The sequence below is a fragment of the Hyaena hyaena genome, unplaced genomic scaffold, assembly GCF_003009895.1.
Source record: "Hyaena hyaena isolate Hyena2069 unplaced genomic scaffold, ASM300989v1 scaffold_19, whole genome shotgun sequence".
Classification (NCBI taxonomy): Eukaryota; Metazoa; Chordata; class Mammalia; order Carnivora; family Hyaenidae; genus Hyaena; species Hyaena hyaena.
This window is the reverse complement of record NW_024080651.1, coordinates 4,964,106-4,984,653: the sequence shown is the minus strand read 5'-3', so window position 1 is coordinate 4,984,653 and position 20,548 is coordinate 4,964,106. Positions and strand designations below refer to the sequence as shown.

General features: G+C 43.5%; 1 protein-coding gene across 3 annotated transcripts in view; it reads right to left on the bottom strand.

Annotated features, from left to right (window-relative positions):
- Positions 1 to 20,506, bottom strand: part of OSBP2 (oxysterol binding protein 2) — a 182,451-nt gene extending 161,945 nt beyond the window's left edge. For 2 of the 3 annotated variants that reach the window (XM_039225794.1, XM_039225800.1), the window contains exon 1: positions 19,830 to 20,506. In XM_039225794.1, the coding sequence (XP_039081725.1) occupies positions 19,830 to 20,506 (677 nt within the window). Of the gene's footprint in view, positions 1 to 8,033; positions 8,083 to 19,829 lie in introns of those variants that run through there. The other variant, XM_039225811.1, reaches the window with a different exon arrangement.
- Between the last annotated feature and the right edge of the window lie 42 nt (positions 20,507 to 20,548).

Here is a 20,548-nt window from a genome sequence, read left to right as displayed (position 1 = left end):
TGGACCTTGAGGGGGTTATGCTGAGCGAAATAAGTCAGGCAGAGAAGGACAAATATCATATGTTTGCACGTATAGGAGGATTAGGAGGAACTTGACGGAGGACCAAGGGGGAGAAGAAGGGCGGAAATGGTGGGGGAAAGGGAGAGAGGCAAACCATGAGAGACTCTTGAATGCTGACAAAAACTGAGGACTGATGAGTGTGGGGGGGAGGGGGGGATGGGCATGGAGGAGGGCACTTTGGGGATGAGCACTGAGTGTTATGTAGAAACTAATTTGACAATAAACTATTTGTAAAAAAAAAAAAAAAACACTGTATGATGTGGTTCTACATGTATACAGAGGAAAATGTAAGACTACCCTATACTATAAATAAGGAAAGGTAAAGGAACTTATAGGGAAGTTTCTATACTTCATTGAAACTAATTAAATGACACTGGCAGATGTGATAAATTATGTATGTATGTATATAATGTAATATATGGAGGAACCACTAAAGAAATTAGAATGATTAAATATAGTTACCATATTATTCAGCACTTCCAAAATAAACATAAATGAAAACATATGTCCACACAAAAAACTGTACACAAACTTTTATAACAGCATTACACATAAATGATGGAAATAACCCAGATATCCATCAGTAGATGAATGGACCAAAAAAATGGTATGTTATACATTGGAATTATATTCATACAATGGAATATTATTCAGCCATAAAAAATAACAAAGAACTGACATATGCTACAATTTGGATGAACCTTGAACACAATGCTAAGTGAAAGAAGCCAGTCACAAAAGTCCATGTATTATATGATTCCATCTATATGAAAGTCCACAAAAGGGAAATATATAGAGGGAGAAAGTATATGAGTGGTTGCTTAGGGCTGGAGGAAGATTCAGGGATAGAGGGATGGGCAAGGGAGTGATAGCTAAAGGGTATGGGGTTTCTTTTGGAAGTAATGAAAATGTTCAAAAATTGACTTTGATAATTACACATATCTGTGAATATATGAAAAATTATTAAGTTGTAGACTTTAAATGCATGCTATGTGATACATATCTCAAGGATTAGAACAAGAGTAACAACTGCAATACACTAAGAGGCACCAAGTCAAGAAGTTCATAATGGTACTGACAAAATAAGTTATTAGTGACCCTGGAGAGATGCTAGAGGTCCAACTCATTCGTTTGATAACTGGCAAATAAAGGAAATCATGGTGCATTTTTCCTACTGTTTCCATAGTAACTAAACTATTGGGTAACCAAATGGTTAGGTGAGGGAACGTGTCTCCTTTTTTTTTTTTTTTTAATATTTTTATTTATTTCTAGGAGAGAGAGAGAGAGAGACAGCGCAAGCAGGGGAGGGTCAGAGAGAGAGGGAGATACAGACTCTGAAATAGGCTCCAGGCTCTGAGCTGGCAGTCAGCACAGAGCCCGACGCCGGGCTCGAACCCACGAACCGTGAGATCATGACCCAAGCGAAAGTCGGATGCTTAGCGGACTAAGCCACCCAGGCACCCCTGGAAAGTTTCTCTTTATACAATTATTTTCACTAATAACCACAAAAGGAATGATAGAATATTATCATTTTGCAATCCGTAGTCAACTAATGGGTCTAGGAAATTGTCGTCACTGGTTGCAGGTGTGTTTGTGTGTGTGTGTGTGTGTGTGTGTGTGTGTGTGTGTGTGTGAAAGAGAAAGAAAGAGTGGGAAAGAGAGAACTAGATAACATGTATCCCCTTTCACTATATCTATGAATCATTTTGCCAATATAATTGAAACTTTCTCTGAATTTCTAGCTATCAGTTTACAGGAAATAAAGGAGATAGAAGGGTACAATAAATAATATTATGGAGATGAAATCAGCAAAATCCAGTCTGTGGGAAATTACAGAACAAATGACCTATTTCTTCAACCAATAAATTGAAAGGGAAAAAATAAAGAGAGAAGGAGAACCTATAAATCAGAAGTGACTGGGAAGTTCCTTCTTCCTTCCCAGGCTGTGCTCAGCCATGAGCAGAACCAGCAGCATCAGGGCAGCCAGACTCTAAGGCAGAGAGGTTTGGCTGGTATCACCAGCAATATCAGCAATACCAAGGTCAAGAAAATCCAGCCAATATGTCTGGGTGTGGAGGAACAGAGGAGATTTGGTCGGCATGGCTGGGAGAGTAGTTTCATCTAGGAAACTGAGAAAATAAGTAAATATATTAAGGATAGTGGGATCCAGAGCTCTTATTGTCAGATTCTGAAGTTGGAAATATGGAAGGGACAGTGAGAAAAACTCTCTCAAGCCACATAGAGAGCCTAGAAGCAATGATGTCCCAATAACAATAAGCACACCCAGCACTCAGTATTTGGCTTCTAGGTACCATTTTCCACTAAAGGGAACCAGGGTTTATCAGAGAAATAAACAGTCCAGTACAAGATAAACCAAGGGTAAGGAAATGTCCAGAGTGATAGGTAATGTCAAAAGGACAAAAGAGCAAAAGACTCCTCCTACTCAAAACTGGGACAATTTGAGTATCAGTATAAATGAGAGTTACTGATAATAACCCACTGGATGAGACAGAAATCCATGAGGTCATATGGCTACAAACAGATGAACAGGCAATTAAATAAAAAGCTCCTCTTTAGGGGTGCCTGGGTGGCTCAGTCAGTTAAGCGTCCGACTTCGGCTCAGGTCATGACCTTACGGTTTGTGGGTTCGAGCCCCGCATTGGGCTCTGTGCTGACTGCCAGCTCAGAGCCTGGAGCCTGTTTCAGATTCTGTGTCTCCCTCTCTCTCTGACCCTCCCCTGCTCACGTTGTCTCTCTCTCAGAAATAAATGAAAAAACATTAAAAAAAAAAAAGCTCCTCTTTATAGTACAATGCTTCCTAATAAATAAGAAAAACCACCAAGTGGCAACCATCATAATAATAACTTATTTGATTCAGCCAATAACCAAAGTGTACTAAAAACCAGAGGGATGTGTTAAAGAACAGGGTTTCACTTAGCCTCAAAGTATTTCCCCATAAAAATATATTCTAATTCTGGGGGTCCCTGGGTAACTCAGTCAGTTGAGCCTCTGACTTTTTATTTTGGCTCAGGTCATGATCCCTGGGTCATGGGATTGAGCCCCATGTCAGACTCCATGCTAGGCATGAAATCTGCTTAAGATTCTCTCTCTTTCCCCTTCTGTGCCTCTCCCCACTCACATGCTCTCTCTCTCTATTAATTACACATTAATAATTATATCAATTGTATTCTAGTTTCATTCAAATTAATTATCCCAATTAACTACATTAAAATTTAATTCTAATAAATTACTTCTTATTCTAATTATTGCTTGTAATTCTAATTATTTATTAATTCTAATTAATTAGTTGTTAGTTCTGGTCAATTACTTATTAATCAATAATTATAAGTTAACTTTACAGTAGAGAAATCTGGCAAACACCATCATAACCAAATGATAAAAGCTACATCACTAGTGGTAGGACAATCAACATCATTTGCCTCTTGATATGATGCACTGTGAAGGACACAGTAGTGTATAATGTGGTGTTCTGCCACAAATGCAGGCCCTGAATCTAAACATAAGGGAACACTAGGCAATTCCAAATCGAGGCACATTCTATAAAGTAACTGCCATGTATTTATCAAAAATGTCCAGGTCATGAAAGACAAGAAAAAATGGAAGAACTATTCCACACTGAAACTAAAGTGACGAGACAAGACAACCAAATGCAATAGATGATCCTGGATTGGTTCTTGTACCTCTACAGGACATTACTGGGACAACTGGCAAAATCTGGATTAGATGGTAGCACTGTATCAATGTTTACACTGTAATTATAGGAGAATGCCCTTATTTTAAGGAATACACACTGAAGCATTAAGTGATAATAAGCATCATGTATGAAACTTACTCTTAAATGCTTAAGAAATATTATATATAAATATAACATAGAAAATGATAAGGCAAATGGAGTATAGCAACAATTGGGGGATCTCAGCGATGGATACACAGGAGTTCTTTGTGCTATTCTTTTTTTTTTAATTTTTTATGTTTTACTTATTTCTGAGAGAGAGAGAGAGAGAGAGACAGCATGAGCAGGGGAAGGTCAGAGAGAGAGGGAGACACAGATTCTGAAACAGGCTCCAGGCTCTGAGCTAGCTGTCAGCACAGAGCCCGATGTGGGGCCCGAGCCTACAAACCATGAGATCATGACCTGAGATGAAGTCGGACTCTCAACCGACTGAGCCACCCAGGCGCACCTTCTTTGTGCTATTCTTGAAATTTTCTGCTAAGTTTGAAATTATTTGAAAACAAAAAGTTTATTTAAAAAATCTGGTGAAAAAAAAATCTGGTGAGAAGGGAGCCTGGGTGGCTCAGTTGGTTGAGCATCCGACTTCGGCTCAGGTCATGACCTCATGGTTTGTGGGTTGGAGCCTCATGTCAGGCTGTGTGCTGACAGCTAGGTCAGAGCCTGGAGCCTGTTTCAGATTCTGTGTCTCCCTCTCTCTCTGACCCTCCCCTGCTCACGGTGTCTCTCTCTCTCTCTCAGAAATAAATTTAAAAAAAAAATTTAAAAAACCCTGTCATCTCTACAGAGATACATACTGAAATATTTGTAAATATTTGCTATTAAAATTATTTTTAACATTTATTTATTTATTTTTGAGAGAGAGAATGCACACACATGCACATGCATTGGGGAGGGGCGGAAAGAGAGGAGGGACAGAGGATCAGAAGCAGGCTCTGTCTGTGCTGACAGCAGAGAGCCCAATGTTCAAACTCACAAACCTGTGAGATCATTACCTGAGCCAAGATCAAGAGTTGGATGCTTAGGGGCACCTGGGTGGCTCAGTCGGTTAGGCATCCGGCTTTGGCTCAGGTCATGATTTCACGGTTTGTGAGTTTGAGCCCTGCATCAGGGTCTGTGCTGACAGCTTGGAGCCTGGAGCCTGCTTCAGATTCTGTGTCTCCCTTTCTCTCTGTTCCTCTTCTGCTCATGCTCTGTCTCTCTTCTACAAAAATAAATAAACATTAAAAAAATTAAAAAGAAAGAGCTGGATGCTAGACCGACTGAGCCACCCAGGCGTTCCTCTTTATTTATTTTTAAGCAAATTCTACACCCAACGTGGGACCCCTTATTAAAGTTTTTTTTAAAAAAACTTAATCATTAAAATTGGGTTAAAGATATCTGGGATCTGCTTCAAATTAAGTGAGGGTGGGGAGACAATAGACTGACTCAAAGGTAAGACTTGCTCACATTGAGTGATTGGGACATGCGGCTCATCATACCAACATCTCTACTTGTATGTGTTTGAAACGTCCCATAATAAAAAATAAAATCCATCTGAAATCGATTACATTGGGTGCCTAAGTGGCTCAGTCAGTTAAGCATCCGACTTCAGCTCAGCTTATTATCTCACAGTTCTTGAGTTCTAGCCCTGTGTCGGACTCCGTGCTGATAGCTCAGAGGCTGAAGCCTGCTTAGGATTCTGTGTCTGTTGGTCTGTCTCTCTCTCTCTGCCCTTCTTCTGCTCATGCTCTGTCTCTTTCTCTCAAAAATAAATAAACATTAAAACACTTTTTTAGTTAAAGAAAAAAGAGATTCATTGCATTTTAAATTCTTCCCTGGGTGTAATGACAATCAATAGCAGTGCTGAACTGTTGTTTTTAATTGTATGTATGTATGTATTTATTTACTTATTTATAAAGTTTACTTATTTTTTCTGAGAAAGAGGAGAGAGAGCATGAGCAGGGGAGGGACAGAGAGAGAGGGAGAGAGAGAATCTCAAGCAGGTTCTGCACTGACAGTGCATAGTCCAATGTGGGACTCAGATTCATGAACCCATGAGATTATGACCTGACCCAAGATCAAGAGTTGGATGTTTAACTGACTGAGTCACCCAGGTGCCCCTATTTATTTATTTTTAAGTAAACTCTACACCCAACATGGGCTTAAACTCTCAACTCTGAGATCAGTCATATACTCCACTGACCAAGACAGCTGAACTACTTTGATGATGAAGGGGACCTCTTGAGTCCCAATGAGCCTGGCACAGGAATGAGGCTATGTACTGAGTGTCTCAGGAGGAGATAAAAGATGACAGGTCCCCAGGGCATAGGGATGGATCTGTTTCAAGACCTAGTCATGGGTACAGAACAATTCAGGATAGTTGAACAGATTTGTTTTTTTAAATCATCACACAATCTCTGTAGCTGCAGCTACAATCTACAGAATGTTCTAGCGACCTAGATTCTTCCTTTTACAAGTGATGTTAGCTTAAAATTTCCGCAACACTAAAGATACCCCCCCAAAATACTACACTAAACAAAGAGGGTTCTAAAAAAGAGAATCACCTAGCAAGCCAAGCAAAAGACTAGAACACTACAAATTAAAAGTCAATTAAGGAAACATTTAGATTGAATTTTAACATACCAAGGCCAATTACAAATTTAAATGCACAGATTACAATACAAACTTACAGATCTGACAGTGAGACACATAATTTATTCAGGAATTCTATTCTTTCCTTTCATGGCCTCCAGTCTTATGAACATTGATATTAATATTAGATGGAATAATCTTATGTAAAAGTGACTCCCACCAAGCTTCAAGTGAAGCAGAAATGGCAGCTAAACTCCAATCAAAACATGACAGCAGCCTGCAAAACTGAAGGCCTCACACCACGGGCAGCCACAGACTTCCCAAACAGAGACTGTGTTTAAAACAACTGTCACCCCTGCTTATCATGTTCATTGTTTCATTCAGTGTGGCAGGCCAGGCATTAGGTTCAGACCAGTGGAAAAAAACAGATGAGGTCCATGCTTCCATGGGGTGGTGGCTCTCCTGGGCCCCCAGAGAATCCAACAAGAGTGTATGACCTTCTGTCTCTCCTCCACCATTTGGACTGAATGAGGGAAGGACCCTGTCTTCCTATGAAAACGTTCCTGAACTCCAGAAGGAGAGTACATGGCATGGCTACACCCAAAAGAGCCCTCAAATAAAGGGCTAAATAAAAAAAGAGTCCTCTTCATTTTCTGGCAAATCCAGCCCTGATTTCCTTGACTCTACATGTTAAACAGGAGTGTGAGGTTAAACAGGAGGTTTTCACTAGTTAAGCACTTAGTACTAGCAAAATTCTTACATTCAAAATATCCCTTTCACTTATGAAAGAGTTTACCAAGTACTTCCTTATGGTTTGTTTCAGTCAAGTTGGGCTGTTTACAGATCACAAAATGAGGGTCCCAGAGGTTTGGAGACTTTCTTCCACATTGGCAGGGACAATTGTGTAACTAACAGGATACTGTGCAAGTTACAGAATCAAAAAAGGTCAAAAAGGTTTTTAAAAATTGTGATTTTTGCTTGCTCTCCCTTGGATCACTGTCTCTGGAAAAAGCCAGCTGCCCTGTTGTGAGGACACTCAAATTACCCTGTGGAGAGGCCCAAAGAGAGAGGCACTGAGACCAGCATCACTTTGCAATGCATGTGAGTGAGCCACCTGGAAAGTGGAGCCTCCAGCCCTAATCAAGTGAATGCAGCTCTCATGAAACATCCCAAGCCAGAATCACCCCAAGTAACCAACCACTCAGGAATTATAGACCCACAGAAACTGTGAGATAATGTTAATTATTGCTTTAAGCCACTAAGCTTTAGGATGATTTGTTACGCAGCAAGAAAGAATACATAGGGACACTGAGTCAGCATCTCTGAGGATGAAGAATATGGCTGTGTGGAATGGATAAGTCCATCTCTGTGGGACAGAGAAACATTCCAATGAGCACAGATATTGCCTCGAAACCCATCTCAGCTCAACAGAGGGAGAACTTTCTAACAGTCAGAGTTATCTAAGGAATACCAGCTTGTCTTGGGAGATAAAGGTCTGCTCTCTGTCACAACAGAGGTTTGCTCAAAGGCTGGTGCTGATGGGAGAGATATGCCATAGGAAGAAGTCAACAAACAGAGAGATAGATTGGATGACTTTTATGTTCCTTTCCTACCAAAGATTCTTCCACTGCCACCCCATGCAACTTACCCAGGGACCTGGAGAAGCTTGCTCTCCAGCTTCGCAGGCGCTGATGACATGCTTGTACAATGTGTGTCTGGCTAACAGTTACTGAAAAATGGTTTGTTCTGGGAGGAAACAGACAACACATGAACTACTGGTCCTCCCTTCAAACAGCTACACATGCATATGAATGACACACTGCCACCAAGTACAGTCTAGGGCTGACAGGGAAAGGGAGGCAGGAGGACTGTAGCCTGAAGCCATTAACGTCCAAAAGGCTGCAAAGGCAGGGTATATTGTGAGGCACTCAGGTATATGCAAGTGAAAGAGAAAACACTATGGGAATCTGCTCAGGGGTTAAGAATGTCCTAATCGCATCTCCAGAAGGCAATGACTCAGTAAGCTGGCAGGCAAAATAAATTCAAACTTAGAACTGCAGGACTCAGAAGAAAATTACTTCTGTGCCTGCATCTGGCAAAATAATTTCATTTTCTAAAAATGGAAAATTCAAGGAAGGTGTCTTTCTTGTCACAGCATGTGAACAATGTAGCAAAAGGTGGTAACCCCCCCCCTCCCCCCAGCCACACTCAGTCTGCTTACAAGTCTCCCAAAACTGGTAACAGAAACACACCATTAACCCATCTGTGGTTCAGCAAAAGCATCCCGCATTCTTTCCCTACCAGGTCGGCCACCAGCTCCAGCTGCCTGGACTCTAATCTCTAAGCCACCAAGTCAATAGACATTTCCATGCCGAGCCCAGATTATCTTTGAATATTTCATATCTCTTCCAACTTCTAATCAGTTTCCCATCAAATTCTCAGAAATCTGGGGCTAAAAGAAACCCCATAGGTTACCCAGTCTAGCCCCTTTATTTTATAGATGAAGAATGGGATCATTGGAAGGAAGGGTAGACGCTGGGATAGACTGAAGTACTTTTCCCAATTCCTAATGTCCTTCATGAGTTACAATTACATGTCCACATCCTTTGTCATTGGACTTTTCAGGATGACTCACTACAGTGGGGAGTGATCCTACAAAGGCCCCACTGATACTGGAAGAGGCCATATGCCTTGATTCAGCCAACAGAATGTGAACCAGAGTGAAGGTGTGCAGGCTCGAGCCAGGGTGCTTCCTCTCCTGCTAGGCCTCTTACACTTCTACCATCATGGGGAGAAGACTGACTCTGCTAGCCTACTTGTTCAAAGCAGAGGAGTGTCGGGACGCCTGGGCGGCTCAGTCAGTTGAGTGTCGACTTTGGCTCAGGTCATGATCTCACAGTCCGTGGGTTCGAGCCCCACGTTGGGCTCTGTACTGACAGCTCAGAGCCTGGAGCCTGCTTCAGATTCTGTGTCTCCCTCTCTCTCTGCCCCTCCCCCTCTCACTCTTTGTCTCTCAAAATAAAATAAAGACATAAAAAAATTCAAAGCAGAAGAGTGTCCCAGTTGCTGCTGCTGCAGGCAGTGCTGCCCCAGCCATCTGCAGACATGCAAACAAGAATAAACCACCCTTGCTCTAAACCTCTGAATTATGGGATGATTTATTTTGGGGCTGCCTGATCCAGGAGTACAACTGAACTGAGGACCCAGTTCTAACCCTCATCTACCCCCTCCTCTGTTAAGAGTACACAGAACCCACTGTCACTGTGATGTGACAGTAGAAGAAGAAACTAGAAGATGATCTTGAAGAGGTAGAGACAAGTATAAGCAATAGTTGATGTGTTTGGGATGCTTGGAAGATTAAAAAGAAGTCTCTTGTGCCAAAATGCAGGTATCTGTCAGCAGTCTTTGCCAGAAACCTAACTGAGTGCTTTTGATTTCAACCCACATTCTCTTATGCTATCACAATAATTTTTTTCAAGTGGAGGTGCCAAGGGCATGAAGATCACTCATTGGGGAAAGGACAGCTTTAACAAATGGTGCTAGGAAAACTGAAGGTCTACATGCAAAAGAATGAAATTGGAGCATTAACTGACTCCAGGATTTGGATAAGACAAGTGCAAGAAGAGCCTGGAACATGTTTTCAGGCTAGACACAGGAAACTGTTAATCCCATCAGCCCTATCCAAAGGACTCCAGAGCTAACCGAAGAGACCCCCATGAGGGCAAGGACAAGGCAGGACAATAGAACCATCATAAGCGGGCTGACATATAGCAAACACGTTTGTATCCACGAGGTGATAGTGGTTTTGAGAAAACAAACCCAACAGATTGGTCACCATTGGAAGATAAGAACCAACTCATGATTTTGAAATCCTGTGATTACAGGGAAGAACATATTACCACCTACATCAAGTTTCTAGATCCATCTGCTGAATTAAAGAACTACAGAGGACACAGGAACTTGTTAACCTACACCAAGAGAACACAATCAGCAAAGCCCAGACTGTGTGAAATTCTATGGGTGGACCTCATTTGGGTCCTGATACAAACAAATGTATCAAAAAGCCATTTTTGACATTTGAGACAATTAAAACTGTGGACACTGGATATTTGGTGATAATAAGGAATTATGATTAATTTGTTTTAGTACAACAGTGGTATTGCAGATAATTTCTTAAAAATCCTTATCCTTTAGAGAGACGTACTGAAACATTTACAGGTGAAATGTGATATTTGGGATTCACTTTGAAATGGTATTGGCAGGAACCTGAGATGAAATAAGACTGGCCAGAAATTTAATAATTGCTGAAACTGGATAATGGGTATACAAGGGTTTGTTATATCATTGTCTACTAATGTACATGTTTAAACTTCTTCACCAAAGTTTTATTTATTTGTTTAATGTTTACTTATTTATTTTGAGGGGGAGAGAGAGAGAGAGAGAGAACATGAGCAGGGGAGGGGCAGAGAGAAAGAGAAGAAGAGAACCCCAAGAAGGCTCTGTGCTAACAGCAGAGTCCAACATGGGGATCGATCCCACGAAAAATGAGATCATGACCTGAGCCAAAATCAAGATTCCAGTGCTTAACTCACTGAGCCATCCAGGCACCCCTCCCAAATAAATTTAAATATAAGTGAGTATAATTAATTCTCAATAATGTTACATATCCTTGGTCCAAAATAAGCCTCAGAAAAGGAGCAAAATCTGAGTGATGTGTAGCCTCTGTGGTCACTCCATTTCTCTTGGCAATTCAGTGACTTCCCCTGGGCTGTTGCAATAGCATGTTGGGTCTGTATAACATGTAAAAAAAATTAAAATTATAAAATGTCTTCTATTTAAAAAAAGATTTTACTGGAACTTGAGAATCTACTAAGTAGAAGGCACAATGCCTAGCACCCCAGGGGACACTACAGTGAGGAGACACAGTCCCAGGCTCTGGAGTGGAGGAGCCAAGGTATTAATCTAACAGAGGGAGATAAACCAAAATCCTGCTACGAGGGGTGCATGGCCAAATGACATAATACAAAACAAAAGAGCATCAGAGGAAGAATGGTTCTGCCAGCCCATCTCATCACAGGGGAACCCAGGCAGGATCATCCTGAGACGACTTGGAATTAAGACTGTCAGGATGTCTATAGCAATGAAGAGGGGATCTCTTGACTGAAGGGATGATCAGTATAGAGATCTGAATAGGATACTGAAGGTCATCTGGTTTGCAGAAGGGGAATAAGGCAAATTAGGTAGAAGAAGGGTCAAGGCCAGGGGATCAAGAGGTGGGTAGGGAAAGGGAGCGGGCACTCAGCTGGGAAGGACAATGAGTGGTGAGCCCAGGAAAGTCACACACTATATTTCAGGAAGACAGTACCTACTGCTGCTTCAAAGAACAACACAATCTGGCAGTTTCCTATGCAAGCTCAGCAATGCCATATGCCCTCTTCTTGGTTTAGGTAATGGCCCAGCAAAGCAGATCAAATGGTGTGAGTCAAGATTGTAAAATCATCCTTCAATGCACAGAGCTATGGCTGAGCACGTGATGAGGTGTCAAGAGGAGTGAAGCTTAGTGATCAGAACTCTTAAAAATGGAAACAGACGCAGGAAGTAGTCTCATATAAAAGAAAAAAACATACAGCACCCAGAATGAACCTGAAACTCACTGACAGTTTGCTTCATATGTGTGATTATGAGGGGAGCCTCTTAAAGCCACATCTCTGTGTGGTGACACCTGGTATGTGTGATTCACCACACATCAAGCTGCCAATTTCAATATTGTTCAGGGTGTTTCTTACCATCTCTTACTCCTTGTATGTCATTTACAGTGCAGTGTACTTCTCTCCCCCTATGAGAAGCAGATATTGATCTTATTTAAGGAACCTCACACCCTTTTCACAGACCTGTCTTTCTTTACTGACATAATTTGTGAACTATATAACCCAGGAAGCATGGAAGACTACAGGAGGCATGGAAGCTACATGCTTGGATACAAAGCTCCCTGGGAGCTCCCCCACAACACTGTATCTGAACCTGCCTGCCTTTTGCTTAATGGTCAGGATGGGTATGGATTCCCCTCCTCCTCTTCCTCCTCCACCCAGTGGTTTGATGGTGGTATGCGTGTCCATCTCCCACACTGACTTATAGACTGTTGGCCCTCAATAAAAGATGCAACCAGAGCTGGCATATGCTTACTATCACAAATGTTCCAGACTGCTCATCAGGCCCCAATCTTGGATTAACAGACCCTTCCCAAAGAAGGCACAAGGTTTAGTTGCAGCTGAAGAACTCACATCACACCAGACATTCCATCAAAGGTACAAAAGTGCTTGCAGAAGAAGGAAGTCCATGTGGCAAGTATACCCTAGACATATGCAAAATCCAAGTCACCAAAGGATCTTGGGAAAGGTCTAGATTACAAAAGTGTCTGTGAGACAATAAAGGGATGACCACACGGCCAGAGTCTCCATAGAGAAGGCCCTCAGACATACAGAGCAGCAGGTCACACCCACACCCTGCACGACTGTCATGTACTTTCTCTGATAGGAAAGAAGAAGCCACTCTACCACTCAAAGCCAAAGGTAAGCACTCACTCTCCTTGAACCAGAGCAAGTGTTGGCCCTTACCCCTGCTTGACATCACTGAAGTCTGCAAGGAGGAAGGAAGCCAGAGCTGTGCAGAAAAGAATTAACACAGCTGGCCCGAGACCACTTATCCTTTGAAAGGACTGCACCTGAGACTTGCCCTTGGCTGGCATCTGGGAATCTGGAATTGGGGAGGGCTTCCCCCATTCACTAACTGCTAAAGGTGGCTCACTGTCCCTAAACTACTTATACAAAACTGTGGTCTCTGCCGAATACCTGCTTTCCTTCTGGGACTCTGGACTTTGGGTATGTGCCAGGCAAAGGGTGCCCATGTGGTCAGCCCCCAGTAAAAAAACATTGCTTCTGAGTCTCTAATGAGTTTCTATGGCTGGCACCATTTCACATTTCATTGCTGGAGAAATTGAATGTGTTCTGTGTGATTCTACTGGGAAAGGACTCTCAGAATCTTGCACCTGGTTTCCCCAGACTTTGCCTCGTGGCCCCCTCCTTCCTGTTGCTGATGGTGCTTTGCCCTCTTTTGTTGTAATAAAGCACAGCTGTAAACACAAATAGATGCTGAGTCCTAGGAGTCCTCCTAGCTCCTTATATAACCTGGGGTGAGTCTTGGAGATCCCAACACAAGACCCTGCTAGGGCTCTCCCCAATGTGAGGTAGTGGAGTTCATGAGCTGTCCCTAGTGCTGTCTGTGAGCTCCTACTTTTCTTCCGAATAATAGAACAGCACTCCTGGTCTGCACTCCTCACTGAAACCATGAACTGGAAATCTCTCTGATACCTGCAGAGGACCCCACAAATGTGAAGGCCTGTTTGGATCTAACATTTTGGAGTGGGAGCTTCACCTCTGATCCATGACCTGCTTCCCACAGGGTCCTGCATATGGAGCGTGTGCAAAGCAAACCTTCTGGTACACATGAAACTAATTGAAGGAACTATAAAATCACAAAAAGGCCTTTTAATAGCTTTATCTTTGCTCCCCATTCCTCCAATTTTACAAAGTGACAAGTCATCCTAGGTATATACAGACTATATGTGCAAACACTTGCAAACCTATGGAAATACAAATGAGGACCACAGAAAGAGGCTACTGGTTCATTGAAAAGCCTATTTCAACACATTCAAATTTGTCAACATAATTTATCCAAATAATCTCTATTTTATAACTGCAGCTTTTCTGTCACTCCAGGCTTAAGCCAGTAATCTCCCACTTATCATCCAAATCTCATTCCAGCAAACAAGTTTTTAAAACTGAAAACAAATTAAGAAAATCCAAGTTTGGCACTAACATACTTGGCTTTCTGAAATCTCATAAAATTGCAAGCAATTCTCATTCATTCACTTACTCATCCATTGAGATTAACCAAGCTACTGAGAACATATCTGCAGCAATGCACCCTGCTAGGCTCTATGCAGAATACAAAGATGCTGCACTTGGCCATGATACTCCTTTGCTGCAAAGCTGTCTGCAGAGATGCCTACACAGGCACCCTGTGTATATGTGGCTCCCAGCGAAGAATGACATGGCCCTTGGATCTGTCAGGGGCCACTGTGGGCATTTCAAACAGGAGAAAACCCATGCAGGAATGTATAAACACAAGGGATGGAACTGTTGAAAAAGAATCCTGGAGAAGACAAGGCAACTCCCGGGCCACTGGGTGGCGATGCGCTGTCCAGGGCAGAATTTGGAAGCTGGGACACCAGTGAAGCAGAGGGCAGACCTAAACCGCAATGTGGCACTAGGAACCAAAGAGGAGGGACTAGAGGAGAAAGACAGACAGGGCTCACAATTCCATCTGATGTTGGAATAGGGAGGGAGGAGGCAGCAAGCATGACTCAGAGGTTTGCAGCTATTCATAGAAAGAGAAAAGTTAGCAGGAGGAGCAGGACTGGTGGGGAAAATTACAGTTCGTGTCACCAGACTTTGCTAAGAATTTTGGTGTGTACTGTGCTCCCCCAAAATATGCTACCAGGTCACTCATGACCTTTTTGCCACACCTTTTGCTAAACGTGAAGAAAATACACTTCAAACAAATGTGGACACATTGTTCAACCAATGCATTCCTTGTCAGCCTCCTAATGGTCTCATGGTATAAAACACTGAATGATATTTTAAAGCTGAATCCAATATAAAATGATAAGACCACCGCCTTCTAGGGTAGAGACCCCAGTGGCTTAACCTGCAGAGCTGCACTCTCAACTTCATGTTTTTTCAGGGACATTTTGCAACTAAGAGTCTTTCTCATCTCTGTCCTCTGAGTATTACCCAAAGTGACACTGAGGGCACTACTATTTCCTGGTGTGCAGTCTCTGTGAGAGTTTGCCTTTGAGAGATAGTCTGACTAGAAGAATGAGTGCATGATCCATCCTAGAGGCAAAGATGTCTTGGTGTGCCATCTTCTTTTATCTGACCACAACCACAATGGGCCCAGCTCACCAAATGTTCAGTGATCTTCCTCAATCAGAGGGCTTTCAAATTTTCCTCTCACTTGACTGAAGCCTTCTTTCTTACAGACCCAGACTCATTTCTTTGAGGTCTTCCTTGCTAACTGGCTTAGCCATGCCTACCGGCACAGATCAGCCTAAACGACAAATAAATTAAAACAAATCCTTCTGTTTGAAATCATTTCCTGGGAAACAAATGTCATTTATAGTGTCACTGAATAGGCAGCTGGTATAAACAAAACCGAATTTTGCTTAACCAAATCAATTTTGTCATTAATGTCGATAAAGCAATATTGTGGAACACACTTTCCCTAAGGACTTGCTGAAGATGACACCTTTGAAAATTCCACATCATTTATGAATTTTTCCTTAATTTCATGTAAACCCATGTTCTCTATGAGATGAGAGAACTAGGGATAAAAAATTTTTAATGGGAACTAACAACCAAAAGAAAAAAAAACCTGAGCACAAACCATTTCTCTTTGTTTGTATCCAAACTGGCATGTGATTAAGAATGCCAGCAATAGAGGGGCACCTGGGTGGCTCAGTCACTTAAACCTCCAACTCTGAATTTTGGCTCAAGTCATGATCTCACAGTTCGTGAGTTCGAGCCCCGCATTGCACTGTCAGTGCAGAGCCTTCTTGGAATTCTCTCTCTCTCTCTCTCTCTCTTTCTCTTTCAAAATAAAGAAATAAACTTAAAAAAAATGCTAGCAATGGAATAAGAAGCTCAATTCCTGTATTTATTTCTATTCCTAGCACATTGTTGGAAAGAATTAAATACCTGCTAACAATTTCTGATACTTCCCAGAAATTGTTTCTACATGTAACAATATTTACAGAGTATTTTTTTAATCCTGATAATATGACTGTTACTAAGCCCAGCTGTTGGCACTATGTACTTTCTTTCACTGTGGACTTAGAATAAGTTTAAGTGATCAAATGAGCTTCTCAAGCAAAATCCAGGACAGAAGTACCTGAAGAAGCCATACATAATAGAGAAATTCTAATCCAAACCTCCACTGACTTTCCATTAAGGTAAACATAATGGAGATAGGAATTCAGGCCAAGACAACAAGATACCATAGTATACCCATTTGATTGGTAAAAATCAATGCTGATGATACCAAGTGTTGCAAAGAATACAAATCCACAAAATCTATTGACTGCTGGTGGGAGTCTAAACTGATACAACAGTTTTGGCCAACAGTTTGGGCATTCTATAAGGGGAACTTTCACATTACTACAACCTGGCAATTTCACCCATGAGAAGCTCCTGCACATGTACAAGAACTGTCATGGTCACCTATCAAGAGGAAAATGCATAAATGAAAGCGGCACACTCACATCCTGGAGTGTTATATAGCAGTCAAAATAGGTTCCCCAAATCATATATTGTACAATACTTTTTTTTATTGTTGCAAAGGGCTGAAATAAAAAATACAGGATTTTTTAAACTGTACATAGAGGAGAAAAAACTAAATAAGAAGGAAAAAAAGAGGATAGTGACCAAAATTGGGGTGATGGCTACCCTGGAGTGGGGCAGGCTAGAGGATGGGATTAGGGGACAGAGCACAAGAAATGTGTGCCCACATTTTCTCTGGAGACACTTCTCTGAACACCAGGCTTCATTTAATTAAAAAATAATAATAAAATCAGAGTGGTCTTTCCAAAAGGGAAGCTTGCGAGAGAAACGGCTGATTCCTTCTCCACCCCTCAGGTGCATCAGCCCAACAGGTTAAACCTGGCTCTACCTGGCCCCTAAGGAAGAGAGATCATGAACAAAAATTCTCTCACCCTGTCTTCAGCTCACAAGCTTGTATCTTGCCTCTTTTCCAGCCACACACACTTGGAGAACTACTGAGAGCCAGGGTTCCAGGGAGGGTGAGGAGAGAATACACATGAACAGTGCTGGGCACAGACAGGGCCCTGGGTAACCCACCCCACTGCTGTCAGCACAATAAGTGACAGGACTAGAGGGCATTCAGTCCTTGACCACAGCAGGCAGGATGGCAGGATTCAGATCAGAAACAGGGACAGGAGAGCGGTGTAGCGTCAAACATCCGAAGTGCTGAGAAGCATGAGGAGGGGGAGACCAAAGGATATTCCAGAAGGCAGAACAGAAGTGCTAGGAAGGACTGGCAATTTTGGCTCCACCTCAGAAGAGCCTTTTCTGCACTTGGAGACTTCCCCATCTCCAATGGCATTTGGGCACCACACACAAGTGGGGCACCTCTGGGTAAGCCACTGAAGTTTGTTCATTTGGCCTCAGTTTCTCTTCCTATAAAATGGGAATGAGGACATATTCATGGAAAGGCTCTCATGGGACTAAATGATGGCACAGGGCTGTACAAATGTCAGGAATCATTCATTCCACCCAGACAAGTCAAGCAACAATTCTGCCCACCTTGGAGTCTAGAAATGTCCAAAAGCAAAACTACAGAGCTGGACTATGCAAGGATACACACAAGAAACTTGTTCCCACCCCCTCCACCCCACAAACCAGTATCTGTCCCCACAATCTTATCAGCAAGCAATAAGAATTTTTCCTGTTACCCAAAGAATCTTCACATTTGAGATAACCTTGAAATGCCAACTGTCTACACACAGTTATTTTAAGAAAAGAAAATGGGACATCTTTGCTCTTTCAATTACAATAAAACAAAAGTGCATGTGATCAGGTTTTACCTCTACCAGAACTGTGGGATCCTATATTCATAAACATTACCTTGACCCTTGTAGGTTAGTAGTACCCGGTAAATACAGATAACTCAACAATGCTAACTCAGGGATGCGTGAGCATCGGGACACACATCTGGGACAGGCACAGACTGTGGAGTACTAAAGGCCCAGGTAAGAATCTCTCTCCATTGCCTATTGGGCCAGTGACTCCTGGCAAACTACATCCTCCTGTCAAACCTCAGAACCCTTCATTTGTAACACAGGACAACCCTGGAACCTACCACACAGTGTGGTTGTGAGGAAGAAGTGAATGTAACATAAAACAGTGTGGCCCACAGCTGACAATGACACATTTATAGCAAATCATTGATGGTCTTTATCATTGCTTATCTTGGTCAAGTGTTTACACACCTGACAGAGAATGGTAAGTGAGATAAAATACCATTTGGAAAAGGTTCTCATTTCATTTGGTTGTCTACCTCTAAAAAACACTGTTCTGTGTGATCTGGATGGCATAGCCAAGTGGGCTTAGGGGCACCAAGACATCACATGAGAAAAATACATGAAAAGCACTTGTCAGCTTTCTCCCCTTCCAGGAATTAATGACAGTGATCCCCATTTTGGAGTGGGAACAATCAGTTAAGTTCGGTGGAGCTCCTGAATTTTCAGGGGCATCATAGACTCAGCCATCCTCTAGAAGGCTGGAGAGGATCATATAAATCCTGTAGTGAGTGACCTGAAGGGATATTTCCTGGCCAAGTGAAGTGATCAAGGTGACTGAGTTTCAGCAAACAGCAAGGCAGGGCCCTCCTGTTTGCAATGACAATGGAGCAGTGCTTCTCACACTGTGGTCCAGAGCAGCACCATCTGAGAACTTGTGAGAAATGCCAAATCTCAGGTCCTCCTAGACTCACTGCCTCAGAAACACAGCAGAGGGGCAAGTACTTTGTGGCCCTTCTGGGAATTCTGCTGCTGGCTCAGGTTTAAGGACCAATGGCATAGAGTGATCTGAGACCTCAATGTTGAAACTAACCATCCCCAGGAAACACACTAAGGCAATAGCCAGTAAGAAAGGAGAGAAAGCCTTCAGTATCTTTCCCCCTTTCATCCATTTCAGTGGACAGTGTTAGCTATCTCACACTGCACTTCAATTTTGAAACCCATGCTGCTTCTACAATAGGGAAGGTGACAGCGGGACACTTCTGGTTCTCCACAGAACGCTAAAACGGACCCCTAAAATGCAGGCACTGTGTCTGGCACACCTGTGCGTCTGCTATGCCCCTCCCAAGGACTGGGACTAAGTGACCAACTGAGGGGGGAACAAACAGTCCTTCCCATAGTGGGTCTCAAAGACTAAACTCAAAGACTGTCCCCCTCAATCTTTAACACAACGATCGTAATTCCTGAACCAGAATCAAAGACTTTGGGGCAACTGACTCCAGTTGGCTGCCTGAGGCTCCACAACTATCAAGACCAGAGGGGTCCCAAGGCCCCAGATCACTCTCTCCCTCCAAGTCCCCACTCACTCTTTGGGGGAGGGGCTCCCCTGTTAGAGGTCAGGGTCCCCAGCCTTTGGAGATTGGCCAGGGATATTATTTCTCCTGCTAGGGACTTGTTCCCAAACATCCCTAGGCTTGTGGCAGTGTCCTCCAACCCTAGATGCTCTCTGTCACCATCACTGCAGCATCACCACCCTCCAACATCAGATGCCCCAACTTGACACATTCCTACCTGTAGTAAGACAGCAGGCCATTGCTGAGCACGAACCAGCGGCGCTGGTAGCCTTTCAGGTAGTTGGTCCACTTAAGCAGCCAGCCCTTGAAGCTGTCCAGAGGCAGTAAGGCCATGGGTGCAGTGGAGGTCGTGCCAGTCACCGACACTGGAACCCCAGTAGACGTCCTCGCCTGTCCGGGTCGCCCGAGGGGCAGGGGCTTTGACGCCAGCAGCGACCCGGGCTCGGGTTTGGTCCAGGGCACGCCCCCCGCTACTGGCCCGAGTGAGGGGGTCTGCTCTGAGGGGGCCTTGGGGAAAGGTCCAGCCCCTACACTTGAGCCCATCTCTTGCCAAGGCCCTGACCCCCGCCCCAATTCCAGCAGCAGTTCCGTTCCCTGTCTGGACTCTGGCCTTGGTTCGGACGTCTTCTCAGACGCTGGGTCCAGTCTTGGCACCGACTCAGAAACTGGCTCCGACACCTGTTGTGACACAGAGTGCCGCTCAGGCTTCGGCGCCGGCTGGGGCTGAGGCTTGGGCTGGGGTTTGGGCTCCGGCCCGGGGCCAGGCGTCGAAGCGCTCATGCTCGGCGCCGCCGTGTGGCAGGACAGGCAGGGGACAACCGTGAACAGCGACGAGAGTCCGCGGGAGCGGCCGCCACAGCCGCCGCCTCGGCACAGAGCGGCCGCTTTCCCCATAGAGCCCGCCGACCCGAGCGCGGCCGAGTCGCAGGGAGGGGG